This window comes from Sapajus apella, unplaced genomic scaffold (assembly GCF_009761245.1).
Source record: "Sapajus apella isolate SASKATOON/1434 unplaced genomic scaffold, GSC_monkey_1.0 scaffold80, whole genome shotgun sequence".
In the NCBI taxonomy this organism is placed as follows: Eukaryota; Metazoa; Chordata; class Mammalia; order Primates; family Cebidae; genus Sapajus; species Sapajus apella.
Window position 1 is genome coordinate 303,772 of NW_022437020.1, and position 16,856 is coordinate 320,627.

At 44.4% G+C, this 16,856-nt stretch overlaps 2 protein-coding genes across 6 annotated transcripts in view; one reads left to right on the plus strand and one right to left on the minus strand.

The window, feature by feature from the left end:
- SV2B (synaptic vesicle glycoprotein 2B) overlaps positions 1 to 16,856 on the plus strand; it is a 188,519-nt gene that overhangs the window by 48,521 nt on the left and 123,142 nt on the right. The gene's annotated exons all lie outside the window — the stretch shown is intronic.
- LOC116533151 (26S proteasome regulatory subunit 4-like) lies at positions 344 to 2,254 on the minus strand. Its single transcript, XM_032252772.1, has 2 exons — positions 1,198 to 2,254; positions 344 to 877 (listed from the first exon to the last, which is right to left on the minus strand). The coding sequence occupies exons 1-2, from the start codon at positions 2,213 to 2,215 to the stop codon at positions 573 to 575; spliced, it is 1,323 nt and encodes a 440-aa protein (XP_032108663.1). The 5' UTR covers positions 2,216 to 2,254; the 3' UTR covers positions 344 to 572.

The window sequence follows — 16,856 nt, forward strand, 5'->3', positions numbered from 1 at the left end:
ATTTTTGAGATGGAGTCTCACTCTGTCACTCAGGCTGGAGTGCAGTGGTATGATCTCAGCTCACTGCAACCTCTGCCTCCTGGATTCAAGTGATTCTCCTGCCTCAGCCTCCCGAGTAGCTAGGATTACAAGTGTGTACCACCACACCCGGCTAATTTTTGTATTTTTAGTAGAGACAGGGTTTCACCATGTTGGCCAGGCTGGTCTCGAACTCCTGACCTTGTGATCTGCCTGTCTTGGCCTCCCAAAGTGCTGGATTACAGACATGAGACACTGCATCTGGCCTGTTCCCTTATAATAAGAAATGAAATTTCATTTTAGGGCCCCTCTGCCTCTCTGAGACTTTTTTTTTTTTTTTTTTTTTTGTGAAAGAGCACGCTTTATTGAGAAGCAGACTGCTGCACGGTGACTGACAGACGAAGGCCACCCAATGAGCACTTACACATCGTACTCCAAAAGACACAGGATGTTTTGCTAATAAAAACCAATGGGAACAGGGATTCCGTTACCCCAACCTCATCCCTTTCAGGGATGGAGAAATCTCCCATTTTCCTGCTGGCAGCTGTGGTTCACTAGAGATAGAGCCCCTCAGGAGTGCCTTCCTGTTTCTTATAAAGAACATTTTCTTTAGATTTTTTGAAGTCTTCATTTGTTACTTTCATTCTACGTTCTCTTAAGGCCATCGGACAAGCTTCTGTACAGATTGCCTTGATGTCAGCACCAGAGAGGTCATCTTTAGCCATGATCAAGTCGTCCAGGGTTACATCATCAGCTAGCGTCATCCTGCTTGTGTGAATCTGAAAGATGCGCTTCTTAGTCTTTTCATCAGGTAGGGGGAACTCGATCTTCCTGTCAATGCGGCCTGGTCTGATAAGTGCTGGATCCAAAGTTACAATTAAGTTTGTCATCATGTATTGAGACGGAGTTTCGCTCTTGTTACCCAGGCCGGAGTGCAATGGCGCGATCTCGGCTTACCGCAACCTCCGCCTCCTGGGTTCAGGCAATTCTCCTGCCTCAGCCTCCTGAGTAGCTGGGATTACAGGCACGCGCCACCATGCCCAGCTAATTTTTGTATTTTTAGTAGAGACGGGGTTTCACCATGTTGACCAGGATGGTCTCGATCTCTTGACCTCGTGATCCACCCGCCTCGGCCTCCCAAAGTGCTGGGATTACAGGCGTGAGCCACCGCGCCCGGCCCTGGATCCAAAGTTTCTATTCGGTTTGTGGCCATGATAACTTTCACATCTCCCCTAGAATCAAATCCATCCAGTTGGTTCAACAGTTCCAACATTGTTCGCTGAATTTCTCTCTCACCACCAGAATTTGAGTCGTATCTTTTTGTCCCAATGGCGTCAATTTCATCAATAAACACGATGGACGGTGCATGTTCTTCAGCAACTCGAAACAGTTCCCGCACGAGTTTGGGCCCATCGCCTAGGTACTTCTGAGTAAGTTCAGAGCCAACCACTCTCAAGAAAGTGGCTGAGGTTTGGTTTGCTACTGCTTTGGCTAATAAGGTTTTGCCTGTGCCAGGTGGACCATAGAGAATGACCCCCTTAGGAGGCTTTATACCCATCTCTTCATAATATTCAGGGTGGGTGAGAGGAAGCTCCACAGATTCCTTAATTTCCTGAATTTGGTTGTCCAGGCCCCCAATATCGGCATAGGTCTCCTGGGGGGCCTTTTCCACCTTCATCACTGTGACCAGGGGATCCGTGTCATCCATCAGCACCCCTATCACGGCATGCACCTTGTGGTTGAGCAGGACTGAGCAGCCAGGTTCCAGCAGATCCTTGTCTACAAATGACAGAATGCTGACGTAGTGTTCTGAGCCCACAGATGTAGACACGATAGCATGATTGTCATCGATGATCTCTTCCAAGGTCCCTACTGACATCGGGGTGCCCCTCAGATCATCCACTTTTGATCTTTCCTCCTCTTGCTTTTCTTCTAATGGTTGCATTTGTTCCTGATTTCTAATGAATTCTTCCTCCATGAGAAGGTAGTCTTTAATTCTCTCTAATTTCAGTAATTTTAGCCGGCACTGAGTGTGAGGTGTCACCAGTGGCAATTTGCTGGCAGCATCTGGTCCCTTTGTTTTCTTCTTCTTTTTCCCCACTCTAGTTGGTACAGGAGGTTCATATTTCTTTTTCTTGTCCTTGTCATCCTTCTTGCCACCTCCAGGACCATGACCACCACTCTGACTTTGACCCATCTTGCCTTGGCCACTGGAGCTGCCGCTGCCGGAAGTTCTTCTCTCTGAGACTTTTTATAATGTATCATTGACCAAGATTGGGTCACATAGTACAGGAAGCAGGAAAAGCAAACACTGGATTTCCAGCCTCAGTGTGGGAAGACAGCAAGTGAGAAGAAGTGAGGCATGCTGTTGGGTTAGCCCACGTCAGTCTGGGCCCCCCCAAGAAGCAGATCCTGAAACAGGGCTTCAAAAGCAATTGGTTTGTTTGAGTGTGAAGTAAAGCCTGGTAAAGTGGTGAGAAAGTGAGATGAAAAGGAGAAGCCACGTATATTAGCCTGGGTTCCCTGAAGAAACACAGTCAATAGGGAACGTTTATATGAAATATACACACATATAATATATATTGTACATATGCATACTTCTGACACACACACACACACACACACACACACACACAAACATGTATAAAGGGATTTACTATAACTAATTGACTCACATGATTTTGGAGGCAGAGAAATGCAAGATCTGTATTTGGCAAGCTGGAAACCCAGGAGGGCTGATGGTGTAAGTTCCAGTCTGAATCCACATCTGAAGGCAGGAGAAGACTGACATCCCAGCTCAAAGGCAGTCAGGCTGAGAGAGGAAATTCTTTCTTTCTTTCTTTTTTTTTTTGAGGCAGAGTATTGCTCTGTTGCCAGGCGCCAGATTGGAGTGCAGTAGCACGCGATCTTGGCTCACTGCAACTTCCACCTCCTGGGTTCAAGCAATTCTCCTGTCTTAGCCTCCTGAGTAGCTGGGATTACAGGTGCCTGCCACCATGCCCAGCTAATTTTGTATTTTAGTACACATAGGGTTTCACTGTGTTGGCCAGGGTGGTCTTGATTTCTTGACCTCGTGATCTGCCTGCCTCAGCCTCCCAAAGTGCTGGGATTACAGGCTTGAGCCACCACGCCATCAGGAATTCTTTCTTACCTAACCTTTGTTGTATTCAGGCCTTCAATGAACTGGATAAATCCCACCCACGTTGGGAGGGAACCTTCTGTTTTACTCAGTTCGCTAATTCAAATGTTAATCTTACCCAGAAACATCATCACAGACACATCCAGAATAATATTTAACCAATGTCTGGGCACCCTATGGCCCAATCACATTGACCAGGACAGAGGGCATTTGTCAGTTTGGCTACCACCATGGGCAACCAGCTCATAATCCTGTTGGAGTGACTTCAAGATCTAGTGTAAAATATAAAGACGGGTGCTATCTCACTTTTACCAATCACTGGTTGAGGGCTGCTGGGGATTGAAATCCCTGATACTCCGTCCTGCTCATGAACTGGCAGATGGGCTTTGGCCTGAGGATGCCTTAGGCAAAGCAGCGCAGGTTCTGGCCATCGGAAGTCCAGAGGTGGTTCTTTAGTAGTAAGATGAGGGAATATAAGTGGGCACTGATGGTATCAGTTGCCCCAGCTGACACAGTCCACCACACAGGATATAGTAAAGCACTTGGATGTTCAGTAAATGCTTTTTGATTTTTTTAAAATGTAAAGCTGGTGATTGATTCTAAGTCTCAGATGTTTTGACCTGTAGGACTTTATCTCAGAAGAGAAACTGTGCTCCTAGGACATTTTCTCTGGGCACAACCCTGAAAGACTGAGGATCTTGCAGGGAGAATCTTAAGTGATTGAACTGTTGACCTTATAGCCTGAACCACTGGGAGCTGCGCTTTTAGTCTCTCCATCTTGGACATGGTTTGGCACTTGAAGGGAGGGCAGATCCCATTGTCTTAGGTAGCTTTCAAATTCATTCTTGACCAGAGTGGTGCTATCTGGTGTTCTCATATGAAAAAACAGGCTCACGGAAGGATTTGCCCAGGTCACCCAGCTGCAAATGTCAGCATAAAACATAGGGAAGCCTGATGATAAAACTGGTACCTGTTCCATGATACTTGGTGGTTCCCTGCCAGGAATATGACCTTTCCAATGTGACATAGAAATTAATAATGTTATAATTACACGCCACTTCTTGTGCTGACTCACTTCCAGGGCCGTGGCAGAAAGTTCTTCTGATGGCAGTATGTAGCACTGACCCTTTGACATCCTCTCTCTCTGTCTCTTTCTGTCTATCTCTCTATTGCTCTTTGGTCAGGTTTATACAGCTGCTGGTAGGGTTCGTTCGGTGTCACGTTCTTGAGCTGATCAAGTCAGCTCACGCTGGGCTGAACCATACTCTTGAGGTATTGATATTTCCTCCTGAATTATTAACTTTCAGATAGCTGCTAATATATGTGTTGGAAAAACATAAGTTGCAAATAAAACTTGGCTCTCTTTTGTCCTTCTGTTATTGAAATTAATACACACATGGAGTTGTTTGTGAATGCCCCTCTTCTTCTTTGGACTTGTTCCTGATCCCTAGCTCCTGCTGGAGGGAAGACCAGCTGTCCATGTTTCTGCCTCAGTGTCGGCTTTGGGGGGAGGGAGGGGCACAAATTGTAAGGAAACCAATCCTATCCTATCCTATTTTCTGTCCTAGGAATTTAGTTATGAGGCTCCGAGACATTGAAATAGTCATACTGTGGCAAATCGTGCCACAAAATCACGTCTGAGCATTAGCTATGGGGGCAGCAGAGCTTGTAGTGAGCAGAGAGCAGGCAGATGCTTGTTGGGAAGCAGAGACAAGAGAACAGATGGCTCTGTGGGGAAGGAGTTTTGAATTCTGCACCCCCACCCCTCTGCTCCTGGGCTAGACTTTTCTCCCCTTGCCTAAGAGACTCCCATGATTATAATGAAAGAAACCCCCCTTACACATGTAACCTGGGAGGGGGCATGGGTTCCTTTCCATCCAGGTGATCTCCAGTCAAGATGATTTAGGTGCGAGCCTGTGGGCTTCGGCAATGGAGCTTCCTCACCGTCAAGGTGGAGCTCTGCCCGGTGCTGAGATGGAAAACTGACAGTTAAGCACACGTGTGCACATTCCAGCCTGTGTGTTTATTCACAAATCGGATCAGGGCCAAAACTCCTAATTTGAAACAAAACAAAAGCACAACCGTCTAAAGAGAGAAACCATGTCATTAATGGTTACACAGAAAAGGGGAGTCAAATTACCAGGTGGTTTCCATAGAAAAGATAAACTGCACCTTGATAATTTGGCTATAATACCCCTAGGGAGCAAGTTGTGATTTGTTTGTTTATTTTAAAAGATAAACAGTGCCTCTAAAAGCCTGAATAATAAAAGTTAAATGTAAACCACTGTAGCCTAATCAGCCTAAGGTCACTGAGGACAAATCTACAGCCCAAGAAACTCGGATTTATTGATCCATTTTCGTGATGGAGGCTGCATGCCAAAGAGCTGTTGGGCATCTCACCAAACACAGGCAAAGATATAATTATTCAACAGTTTTCAAGAAGGCTAAAATTTAGGGAAAATGAAAATATAGCTTAAAAGCAAAGCAGTCCTCAGTGTAGAGGAGTCTGGACTGTAAATTGAACCCAGGCTCCCATTTCCTTGGAAATGACAAAGTTAAAATAAATGTGAGTATTTTCATCAGGAACCTCTTATCTGAAGCTCTGTATCTGGGCTGAAAATCAAGGATGCTTCTCTGTGTCAAAGTGACTTAGATCTTCCAGGCAAGTGTGAGATGGTTCATTCTTACTCATACAGTTTCCAACAGTGAAGTTTCTGATAGTCACTGATTTTAGAGATCTAGCCTTTCCAGGATGCAAGAGAGCAGCAGTTACTCAAAGAAGGTTATTATGTGCAGCATGTCCTTGGCAGAAATATCATTTCCTGGTATGCTTTGGAACTAGCTTTATCTATGTCTGTTATCCCAGCCTGATGAATGTCAGGACAAATTTTTATTTTGTCAATCTGAGTTAATTTTTACTTTTTAAAAAACTTTGAGGCTTTTTGTGGGAGAATGAGTCAGTGCTCTTTGTTTTTCCCAGAACTTGTGAATAGATTTTTCTAAAACTTGTGAGAACTCGCAGCTATTTTCTATGAACACACGTGGTTAATGGTGTTTGGGGGAGCCAGGTGGGAGCCACCAGCCTTGCTGATATCGCAGCTGGTATTTCCCAGCTTGAGAAGTGGCATAACTCAGGGCACTGTTCCCACCTTTGAGTCTCTTGGGCTTCACTTTCCTGATCTTTCTCCATATGAGAAAACATGTACTAGTATTTACTTATTTTTTTTGGTTGTTCAATCAAAGAAATGTGTAAGTATTTGATGCTGATACAGTATTTTTTAATTTAAAATGAGACAAATCCTTTTGTGCCTTTTGAGTTTTCCTTTCAAGCCATATGCCTCTATTATCTATTTAAAGAATAACTTTTTAAAATAAAAAGAATAATTTAAGAACTGTACACGTAGGGACCAGACATAAGCTGCACCAACGGGATCCTAGATCCTCTTTCCCCAAGGGCAGCCCATTCTTGATTCTTTATTCTTAATTTTTAAGAAGTGGATTTATATATTGTGCTTAAATAGATGCATTACAAAGTAAAGCCTTTAATCACTACCATATGGGAAAACAGTATTGCTTGCATATATTCAAAGTAACCATAGAAAAGAAATCAAATGATGACTGGTATCACTTCTTTTTATCATCTATTGCTTGTCAAATTGTGTAAGATTGAGGCTTGTCTTGCCTTTAAAAACGGGGATGTGGGGTGAGGAAGATACTAGCAAAGGTCGGAAAGGAAACACCTTTCTGACCTTCCTTTCATCCCACAACACCAACAAAGACTTTCTCCGTGACAGAAAGATAAAGGAGTTAAAAGAGGAGACCCATACCAGGTATCGTACTCCATTTTGTGCTTTCATAACAAAATACCTGTGACTGGGTAATTTACGAACAATAGAAATCTGTTTCTCACGGTTCTGGAGGCTGAGAAGTCCATGATTATGGTGCCAGTAGATTTGTATCTGGAGAGGGAATCTCTGCTTCCAAGCTGGTGCCTTCCAAGATGATGCTGGGTTCTCTTGTGATGGAAATGGTGAACTCTGCCCTCACATGCAGAAGGGCTAAAGGGATGAATGCTGTGTCCTCACATGGCAGAAGAGATGGAGGGATCAGGCAGCTCTCTGAGGCCTCTTTTAGAAGGACATTAATCCCATTCTCAAGGGTGGAACCCTCATGACTTAATTGCTTCATTGCCACCTCTTCATACTATCACCGTGGGGGTTAAGTTCCACCATTGACGTGTAGGGGGATATGCACATTTGAACTATAGCACCAGGATTCACTATTGCACCACCCCACACCATCTCTGGTGAACAAGCCTGTATTCCCTCTTGGGAAATGAGCGTTGCATTTTGGGAGCTCTGGCTGCACAGTCACGGGCTCAGGATGTAGTCAGGTGCCACCACGGTGTGGGGGGTGTCACTGGGCCAGGCATTCAGTTCCCCCAAGGCTCAGTTTCCCTATCCTTCATGGGGATAGTCATTGTTATTAATTCTTATGATTGCTTTGAGGATTTAATGATCTGATTCATGGAAACCTGTTAGCACGGTGTCTGTCATACAGTTTTCCACAGCTCTGAGCTGGGATGCTGAGATAAGCTTGTGTCATGCCCCTGCCAAGGGCTCGTGCCTGGGTGGGTTTTAGAGGTGACATCTGGGTCACGAAGGATCCAAATTGACCAGGAGGAGGAAGTCAAGCTGACTGCTGAGGGTCAGTTCCTATTGTGGCAAGTGGTAAGAGTCAGGCTGGAGACAAGGGTCAAACAACTATGTCAGGGCAAGGGCAGGGACAATAACGGAACATCAGCCAAAAGTCAGGACACAGCCTCTCTGCAAAGGTAGGCAAGGCTATGCTGAGGTGCGTCTGAGGTTTCCCTTAGTCTCCTGTGCATGGGGGACATCCTGATTAAGGGAGACACAGCTTCTCTAATCCTCAGCTCCCAAGAGACAGTTATGTTTAGGGCCACTGGTCTCATCTCTGGCAAGAGACTATTTGTGTGTCATGCATTCATCTTTTTGTAGGCCTTTAATGTGCTGGATACAGTGCCAGGCACTAGACATGGTAGCGCAGAAACATGGTTGGCCAGGAAGGCTTAGGGTCAGGGGTCCAGGAGATACTAAGATTAAGTAAGAGAAATTGAGTATTGGATAGGCAGAGTGTGTAAGGAGAAGGGAGGGACGGAGGACAGGCAGAAACCCAGACCCCACTTGGCTGTGTAGTGTCAGGAATTGGTCTCAGCATCTGTCTGTATCCTCCTGCTTTGGGATGAATGTGACCTTATTTAGATATGGGGTTTTTGCAGATGTAGTCAAGTTAATTTGAGGTCATGGTGGATTAGAGTGGGCCCTATTCCAGTGACTGGTGTTCTTATAAGAAAAGGAAAATTTGAATACAGAGACACACACAGAGGGACGATGGTCTCGTGATGACAGAAGTAGAGATTGGAGCAATGAAGTTGTAAGGTATGGGCTGTCTGCAGCCAGCAGAAGCTAGGAAGAGGCAAGGTAAGATAGTTCATTTGGAGGGAGGTGGCCCTGCTGACAGCTTGATTTTGGCTTCTGGGCTCCAGAAATGTGGGAGAATATATTTCTGTTGTGTTCAGCCACCCAGGTTTGCCGTACCCAAGAGCGTGAGTCCTTGGGAAAGTGCCAGTGAGCAGGACGAGGGTAAAAAGTGGAGTGAGGTCTCTGCCTTTCTGTACCTATTGCTGATGTTTTGTTATGGATGAGTTCCTTTCCTCAAATGCCTGAATATCCCAAAGTACTGCTTCTGGCCCCATCTCTGGGACTCTGATTCTTCCCACTCATGGACCACTCTCCCTCCAGCTCTACCTTTCACTGTCCCAGAGAAGCCATAGAAAAGAGTAGGCAGGAGCCCAGGAGCAAAATGGGGAAAGGGAAGGGCGTGGTTAAAGTAGGGGGGGAACCTGCGGGGCAGGAAGAAGGTGTAAAGAATGGAATCCTTTTTTTGCAGAGTCAAGAGCAGACCACTTGTGTCTCAGGATCCTATGCCAGTGAGTCCTAAGTGCAGATGGACATGGTACTGACACACCAGTTCTTTCCCAGCTCAGCCATTTTCTCTGCCTGGTCACCAGCTTGTGGTTTTAGAAACATTTCTTGCTTAAAGGGCAGATTAAGTTATTCAATGTTTATCTAGATCCTAGGGCAGGAAACCAGCATTCCTTGTATAGATTTTCTCCTTGGCCTGCTCTGGACCCCAGGATACGGGAAAGGACTTTCTGCCCTAGTCCATGTATCAGGGCATGTGGCCGCAGGTCTCATGTCTCATGACTGAGTGTTTTACCAGAGACCCAAGGGTCAGGGCTGGGGACTGATCTCTCCCTCTGCTGCTTGTTGCCGGAGAATGCTCTACTCCCTCACAATAGCCTTTATGAAAAGAAAGAAAAAACAAAACCTGGTCAATCAAATTGCATTTCATCTAAAGAGGGAGCTTAAAATAATCTGGGCCATTCGACAAAACTGGAAGGATCAGGTCTCAGGTTTTTGATCTTTGTGGGTGGGCATTGTTCCAGACCATTAAGATAGATAGTCATCTGGACTCATTGGAACGTCATGCGTTGTAAGACTCCCTGGAACCCATGTGGCCCCTCTGTAGATTCACATTTACTGTAACTCTCCACACCATATTCTCCCTTTCCTAGAAATCATGGGCCCAGATACTGATATTCTGGTGGGCTGATATAGAAATAAATTTCAGGCAGAGGGGTTTAGTTAGAGAGAAGCAAGAAGGTGAAGCCAAAAACAAGGAATGGAAAGGTATTTTATGTTCATGTCAGAGGGGCTTCCAGGTCACTGCAGGCTGGGGCTCGGGAGAAATGTCTCAGAGGGACTTGACTTCAAGGCCCAAGGACTTGAGAGTAGACACTTAGGAAAAGAAATGCCTCAGTCAGCTTGCATTCTCTCTGCCAAATTGTAAAAAAAAAAAAAGGATATAGATAGCTTTCTTTTCTTCCTTCTCTAGAGTGGGACAAGAGGCCCAGGGTGACTCTACGGACTCCTTAGAGGTGGGTTATCTTGTGTTGGGCCACCTGCTGAACATGTGCCCCTCAGAAAGGCTAGGAAGAGATTTGGTGAATTCCAGTGTCAGAGGGGTGTGACTCAGCTCACTGAAAACATTTTAAGCAACAGATGAGTGAAAGCTCAGAAAAATCAAGCTCTAGCCTTAAGCAAAATGGCAGGTGGGAATCAGGACCTGAAGCCAAGGGTGCGGAAATGGGAGAAAGTCCAGCTCCTGAGAGCAGGTTAGTGATGGGAAGCTGTGCAGGAGAGACCTGTGCTCATAGCTCTAGGCTGTCAGCCTCAATGGCCATTGGCCTGGCTTAAACATACAGGCTCAAGCATTCATCCCTTTCTGGAAATCTGTAGTTGAAAACAAAGTCAGACAAACGATTTTCTATCAATTCAGAGTGAAAACCAAAATCCCCAGAGGAACTCCACATCACCTGCCTCAAGCACTTTCTGGAAAACCTCCAGGGCGCCTTATCTTTGCAACCCATTGTTTTCAGGCAAAAACTTCTCTGGCTTATGAACCACATGGAGAACAACCTACCTCCTTTATGTGGGCTGCTAATTGCAATTTTTGTTTTTACATGAAGCATTGGGACAGATGATAATTTCAGAAAGTAAAGCCTCAGATAAGCAGGTGTGTAGGCATAAGCTCATCGCTTGCTGCCCCGGGCTCTCTATAGCTGCATCTGACTCCCAGTTGTAGGCTAAGTTCGTCAGAGAATGGTTAAGGCTCTGTGCATATCAAACACTAAACCATGGGAGCAGATTAAAGAGGGGAGAGCTGAGCTAGGAAATGCAGAGTAGGATTTGGGAAGGATTTTTACCTTTTCCCATTTCTACCCCTGTCAAAGTCCGCAGACTCTTCTGGGAAGCATGTCATGGAGTTATTGGGAGTCAAGTCACTTGAGGTGCACAGAGAAGGAATGGTTTCTGTCTTAGATAATCTCTGCGATGCCCCAAGAAAAAGGCATGAAATCAAAGGAGGTGTCCTAGATCACAGAAGGATGGGTTCAGAACCCTGTGGGAGACACAACTGCTTTGTTCTTTTTCCTTCTCTTCTCTACCCGCCCAGCCCCCACAAGAGGAAATGTTAACATTTTTCTCATTTTTTCCTGGCTGTAGGGTAATTTTGGCTAGAGTAACAGTCTTAAAGCATAGCCTTCTTTGTGATTCTCTCTCAATAAAAAATAATAAATGCTTTTGCTGCTTACAATATGTTAGGCACTGTTCTAAGCTCTTTGCACATTCTAAGTCATTTATTTCTCAAAACAACACTGTGATGCAGATGCCATTATCATCCCTGTTATAGAGAGGGAGGGTAGAACTGAGGCACAGGGAGGTTAATTAACTTGTACCAGGTCATAGAGTGAAGTGGCAGAGCCGGGATTTGAACCTAGAATCTAGATCAAGATCCATCCTCTTTTCTCTGCTCTGCCTATAGAACAAAGAACAAGTGTGTTAGTCTGGCATTCGGTGTCTTCCACCACCGGGGTCCTGTCTACTTTGTCCCCTGCATAGACTTCAAAGTACTCTGTGTGCCTCCCACAAAAGTATTTGCATCATTTATAAAAGATAAAGAGTGGGCCGGGTGCGGTGGCTCACGCCTGTAATCCCAGCACTTTGGGAGGCCGAGGTGGGCGGATCACGAGGTCAAGAGATCGAGACCATTCTCGCCATGATGAAACCCCGTCTCTACTAAAAATACAAAAATTAGCCGGGTGTGGTGGCACGTGCTTGTAGTCCTACCTACTCGGGAGGCTGAGGTGGAAGAATCGCTTGAACCCAGGAGGCGGAGGTTGCAGTGAGCCGAGATCGCACCACTGCACTCCGTCCAGCCTGGCGACAGAGCAAGACTCCGTCTCAAAGAAAAAACAAAAACAAAGAGTGAATCTTTCTATTATGCAAAACCTCAGAAAAATTACAGGAGGCCAACAATCTAATCTCAAATTAGCCAGGGTATCCGCACATGACAACACAAATGAACAGTAGAATGCAAACATTTTCTTAGGTAGCCATAGAAATGAAAACTTAAACAATGAATTACCCTTTTTGGGCACAATTTCTAACATTTGATAATACATGCTGTGGAGGCATGAGGAAATGAGCACTCTGTTTAGGGGAGTATAAATCAATTCAGCCTTTTTGGAGATTGACTGGGTAATGATAGCCATTAAAAAGAAAAAATGTGTATGCCCTTAGTAAAATAATGGCTCTTCTAGCAATCTTTCTTCCAGAAAATAGTAACACAGATACAGTAAGACAAATGCATAAGGATGCTTACTGATGGGTTGTTTGACAATAACAAGAAATAGGAGCCAGGTGAATTTCTATAAAGAATATGTTTGAATATATTTTGCTACATTAATATAATATTATGCAAAAGAAGTAGGAACACTTGTTTTCATTGGCTTGGAAAGCTGTATATTATTGTATTAGCTTTTTATTCTTGTGTAACATATTACCACAAATTTAGAAACAACACCTAATCATTAGCCTCTGTCGCTGTAGCTCAGATGTCTGGCATGGCGTGGACTGGGTTCTCTGCTCAGGGCATCACCAAGCTAAAAGCAAAGTATCAGTAGGACTGAGTTCTTATCCGGAAGCTCTGAGGGAAAAATCAGCTTCCAATCTCATTCTTCATGTTGGCAGAATTGAGTTCCTTGTGGTTGGAGGATGGAGTTCCTGTTTCTTTGTGGGTTGTCAACTAGGGACTGCCTTCAGCTCCTGGAGGCCACCTGTATTCCTAGTCACATGTCTACCTTTATCTTTAAGCCAGAATAGTGTGTCAAATCCTTCTAGAGTGTGAATCTGTGACTTCCTTTGCCTTTGATCTCTAGACCCAAATTTAAAGAGTTTGTGTGATTGTCTCCCTATTTTTAGTGGAACTTATTTGGGACCTTAACCATATCTGCAGAATTTCTTTCCATTAACACCTAGATTCATGTTTGACTGAATAAGTGGGAGGAAGAATATATACACTAGGGTCTAGGAATACTGAAGGCCATCTTAGAATTCTGCCTATCATAATGATATAACACAAATGAAAAAGCTATTCATAGATCAAAAGATTGAACATGACTCCATTAAAACATTTTATATTTATATAGGGGTAGCAATGTAGATGAGTATGTTTACACACACACAGGTATATCGATATTAATATGGATGAGGCTGGCCAGTGGAGAGCCATGTAAGACCATTCGAGGGCATGCTGTTAAAAGTGGGTATTTCTGCGATTGGGATTGGATGGGACAGAGGGGACTCAAACTTTTTCTTTGCGTTTTTACTTTTTAAAAAATTACAAAATTATGGGTGCTTATCTGTTTGTGTTTTTTAGTACAGTCAGCCTCTCATGTCTTTGGCTTCTGCATCTGTGGATTCTAGCAACCATGGATCAAAAATATTATTTTAGGTCGGATGCAGGAGCTCACACCTGTAATCCTAGCACTTTGGGAGGGAGAGGTGGGTGGATTACCTGAGGTCAGGAGTTTGAGACCAGCCTGGCCAACATGGTGAAACCCCATCTGTACTGAAAATATATCAGACATGGTGGCATGCACCTGTAATCCCAGCTACTTGGGAGGCTAAGGCTGGAGAATCACTTGAACCCAAGAGGCGGAGGTTGCAGTGAGCTGAGATCGCATCATTGCACTCCAGCCTGGGTGTACAGGCTTTTTTTCTTGTCATTACTCCCTAAACAATACAGTATAACAATGATTTACATAGCATTTACATTGTATTAGGTATTACAAGTAATGCAGATGATTTAAAGTATATGGCAGGCTGTGCATATGTTATATACAAATATTACACCATTTAATGTAAGGTACTTGAGCATCTGTGGATTTTGGTATCCACGGAGGGGGTCCTAGAACCAGCCTTCCGTGGATTCTGAAGAATGACTATATTTGAGCCCTTAAGGTCTCCGCCATCACTGTAGGAGACAGACCTGAGGGAGGAAGTGATCCGGCTTCATAGATCTATGTCGGCTCTCATTTTCTTCTGCTTATAGCCCAAGTCAAGGTACCAGTTCTTCCAAAAGTAAAGTTAAACAAATTTAGGAAAAAAGACTGACAAATTACCGCAAACTCTTGGTTTAAAAGAAACTTATTCTTATAGTTTTGGTGATCAGAAATCTAAAATTAAGATGTTGGCAGAGCTGCATTTCTTCTGGAGGCTTTAAGGTAGAATACATTTCTTGCCTTTTCCATCTTTAGAGGTGCCTGCATTTCTGTTCTTGTGGCCCCTTTCTCCATCTGCAAAACACATCACTTCACCCTCTGATATTGTCGTCATATTCCCCTTTTGTCTGATTCTGATCCTCCTGCTGCTCTTATAGAAGCACCCTGTGATTACCTTGAGCCCACTTAGGCAATCCAGGAAATCTCCCCATCTCAAGAGCCTTAACTTCATCACATTTGCAAAGTCCCTTTTACCATGCAGGGTAACATACTCTTGGGTTCTGGGGATTAAGAATTAGATATCGGCCGGGCGCGGTGGCTCACGCCTGTAATCCCAGCACTTTGGGAGGCCGAGGCAGGTGGATCACGAAGTCAAGAGATCGAGACCATCCTGGTCAACACGGTGAAACCCCGTCTCTACTAAAACTACAAAAAATCAGCTGGGCCTGGTGGCGCGTGCCTGTAATCCCAGCTACTCAGGAGGCTGAGGCAGGAGAATTGCCTGAACCCAGGAGGCGGAGGTTAAGGTGAGCCGAGATCACGCCATTGCACTCCAGCCTGGGTAACATGAGTGAAACTCCGTCTCAAAAAAAAAAAAAAAAAAAAAAAAAAAGAATTAGATATCTTTGCAGGGGTTATTATTGATCTTACCACAAATTGCATTCTGTAGATTTTAAATATTATGTTACAAGAATCTAGTTCTGTTAAAATCCTATGAAGAATGTTGATTTATTACTATTATTATTTTTTGGCAAGTGGGTAATCAACTTAGTGTTCAGATGGCAAGGGCTGACCTACCTCCTGTAGGCTCTGGATCTGATGTCAATTTAGTTTTCACAGCCTTTGTGGTATGATTTGGTTTCATCTCCAGATGTGCCACTTGGGGTCAGTCCAGAATCTGGGGGATGGTCTCTACTATAGTTCAGTTCTCAGAGGTTTTGCTATACTGCTTTGAGTTGATTCTGTATGTGCACAGCTTAGGCATGAACTAGGATTTCATACTCAGATTTAGAAGATAGTTTTGCCATCCCTTTCAATTTGTGATTGCCTTCATAGTCTCTGGCTCCCAGAGTCCCTTTGTCTTGGTTTTCTGGGAGAAATCTGAAGTTTAGCCTTCCTGCACAGTTCCACACTTTTTGTGAATGGGTCTACCTTGGGGAAAAATGGTGAGACACGAGTGAAGGCTGGGGGTGGGGAAGAGAAAGAAAAAAGTTTCTCCCACACTCTTCAGACCAAAGAGACCAATTTTTCTGGTCAGCGAGTGGGATTTTCTCAGAGTTGTGGGTGCCTTATGGCCAGTATTCCTGCAGCTGCTGTGGGAGTGCTGGTTCTTGCCTGGGACTTGCCTTGGGACAGGGCCAGCAGAGGAATAAGCGGGAAAAAGGGGAAACGTCCCATGTTCTATGTTCTACAAGGGTCCCCCTTCCCAGTCTTCTGGCTAGAAAAAGGAAGTTTCTCTTGGGGATTTTTCCATTTGTGCCTGCTGTGCAGTTCTGTGATTTGAGCCACCCTAGAGTCTAAGCTGGGAGATTTGAAAAAAAAAAAACCAGGAAACTCACTGCTGTATTGGTGGTTCTTTGAGTTTTAATTTTCCGCTCCAGCATGCCTGCTATTATTTACTTTTTAGAATCCTCACATACGGTTGCTTTATCTAAGTTGCCCAGAGATTTTAGTTATAATCAGTAGGGGAGAAAGAATAGAGTGTAATCATTCTGTCTCTTTCAGAACCAGAAGGCCCAGGTACCTTATTAATAATATAAATGATGGCAGGGATGCAGCTTTTGGTGAAGCACATCATCAGTCTTGCCCACGGTGATTCTTCTCATCTGCAGAGAGAACCTACAGCGAATTCCCCTAGTTAGTCTGGGGGCAGATGATTTATATTTTTTTAATGACCTTTGTAGATATTTATTACTCATGCGGTGTCTGAGGTTACACTTGATGATGAAGAAGTTACTTTGTTTTTCTGCATATGAAGTAGTAGTAATCACCATCTCATTGTATTCCTCCTCCTCCTCCTCATCATCAGGTACTGGGTGCTTACTATGCTCCAGGGACCATGCTAAGAGTTTTAGATACATTATGTATCTCTGAAGTAGCCTCATCAGTGTATGCTTTGCAGAACTTCTGGTCCTGGGCTTATGCAATAATGTCTTCTTTAAGAAGCCGCTAGGTCTATTTCACTCTCTTGTATGTAGCCAGCACTGGATCCAGTACTTGGTCTGTAGTAGATGCTCAATAAACATCTGTCCAGTGAATGAATGAATAAAATATGGCCCCCACCCCCTACCCTGTTTTATAGGCTACTTAAGCAGAACTTAGTAATATGTACCTGCTTCTCCTTCCTAACTGCAGCTGAGCTAGGAGGCCCTTTCACAGGAATACACCATTTTTGCTATTCATGTACTCCCTCAACAAGTATGTGCACCAGGCAGCATTCTGGCTGCTAGTGATGCTGTGGGAAAAAGCAGACGAGACCCTAGCCCATGGAGC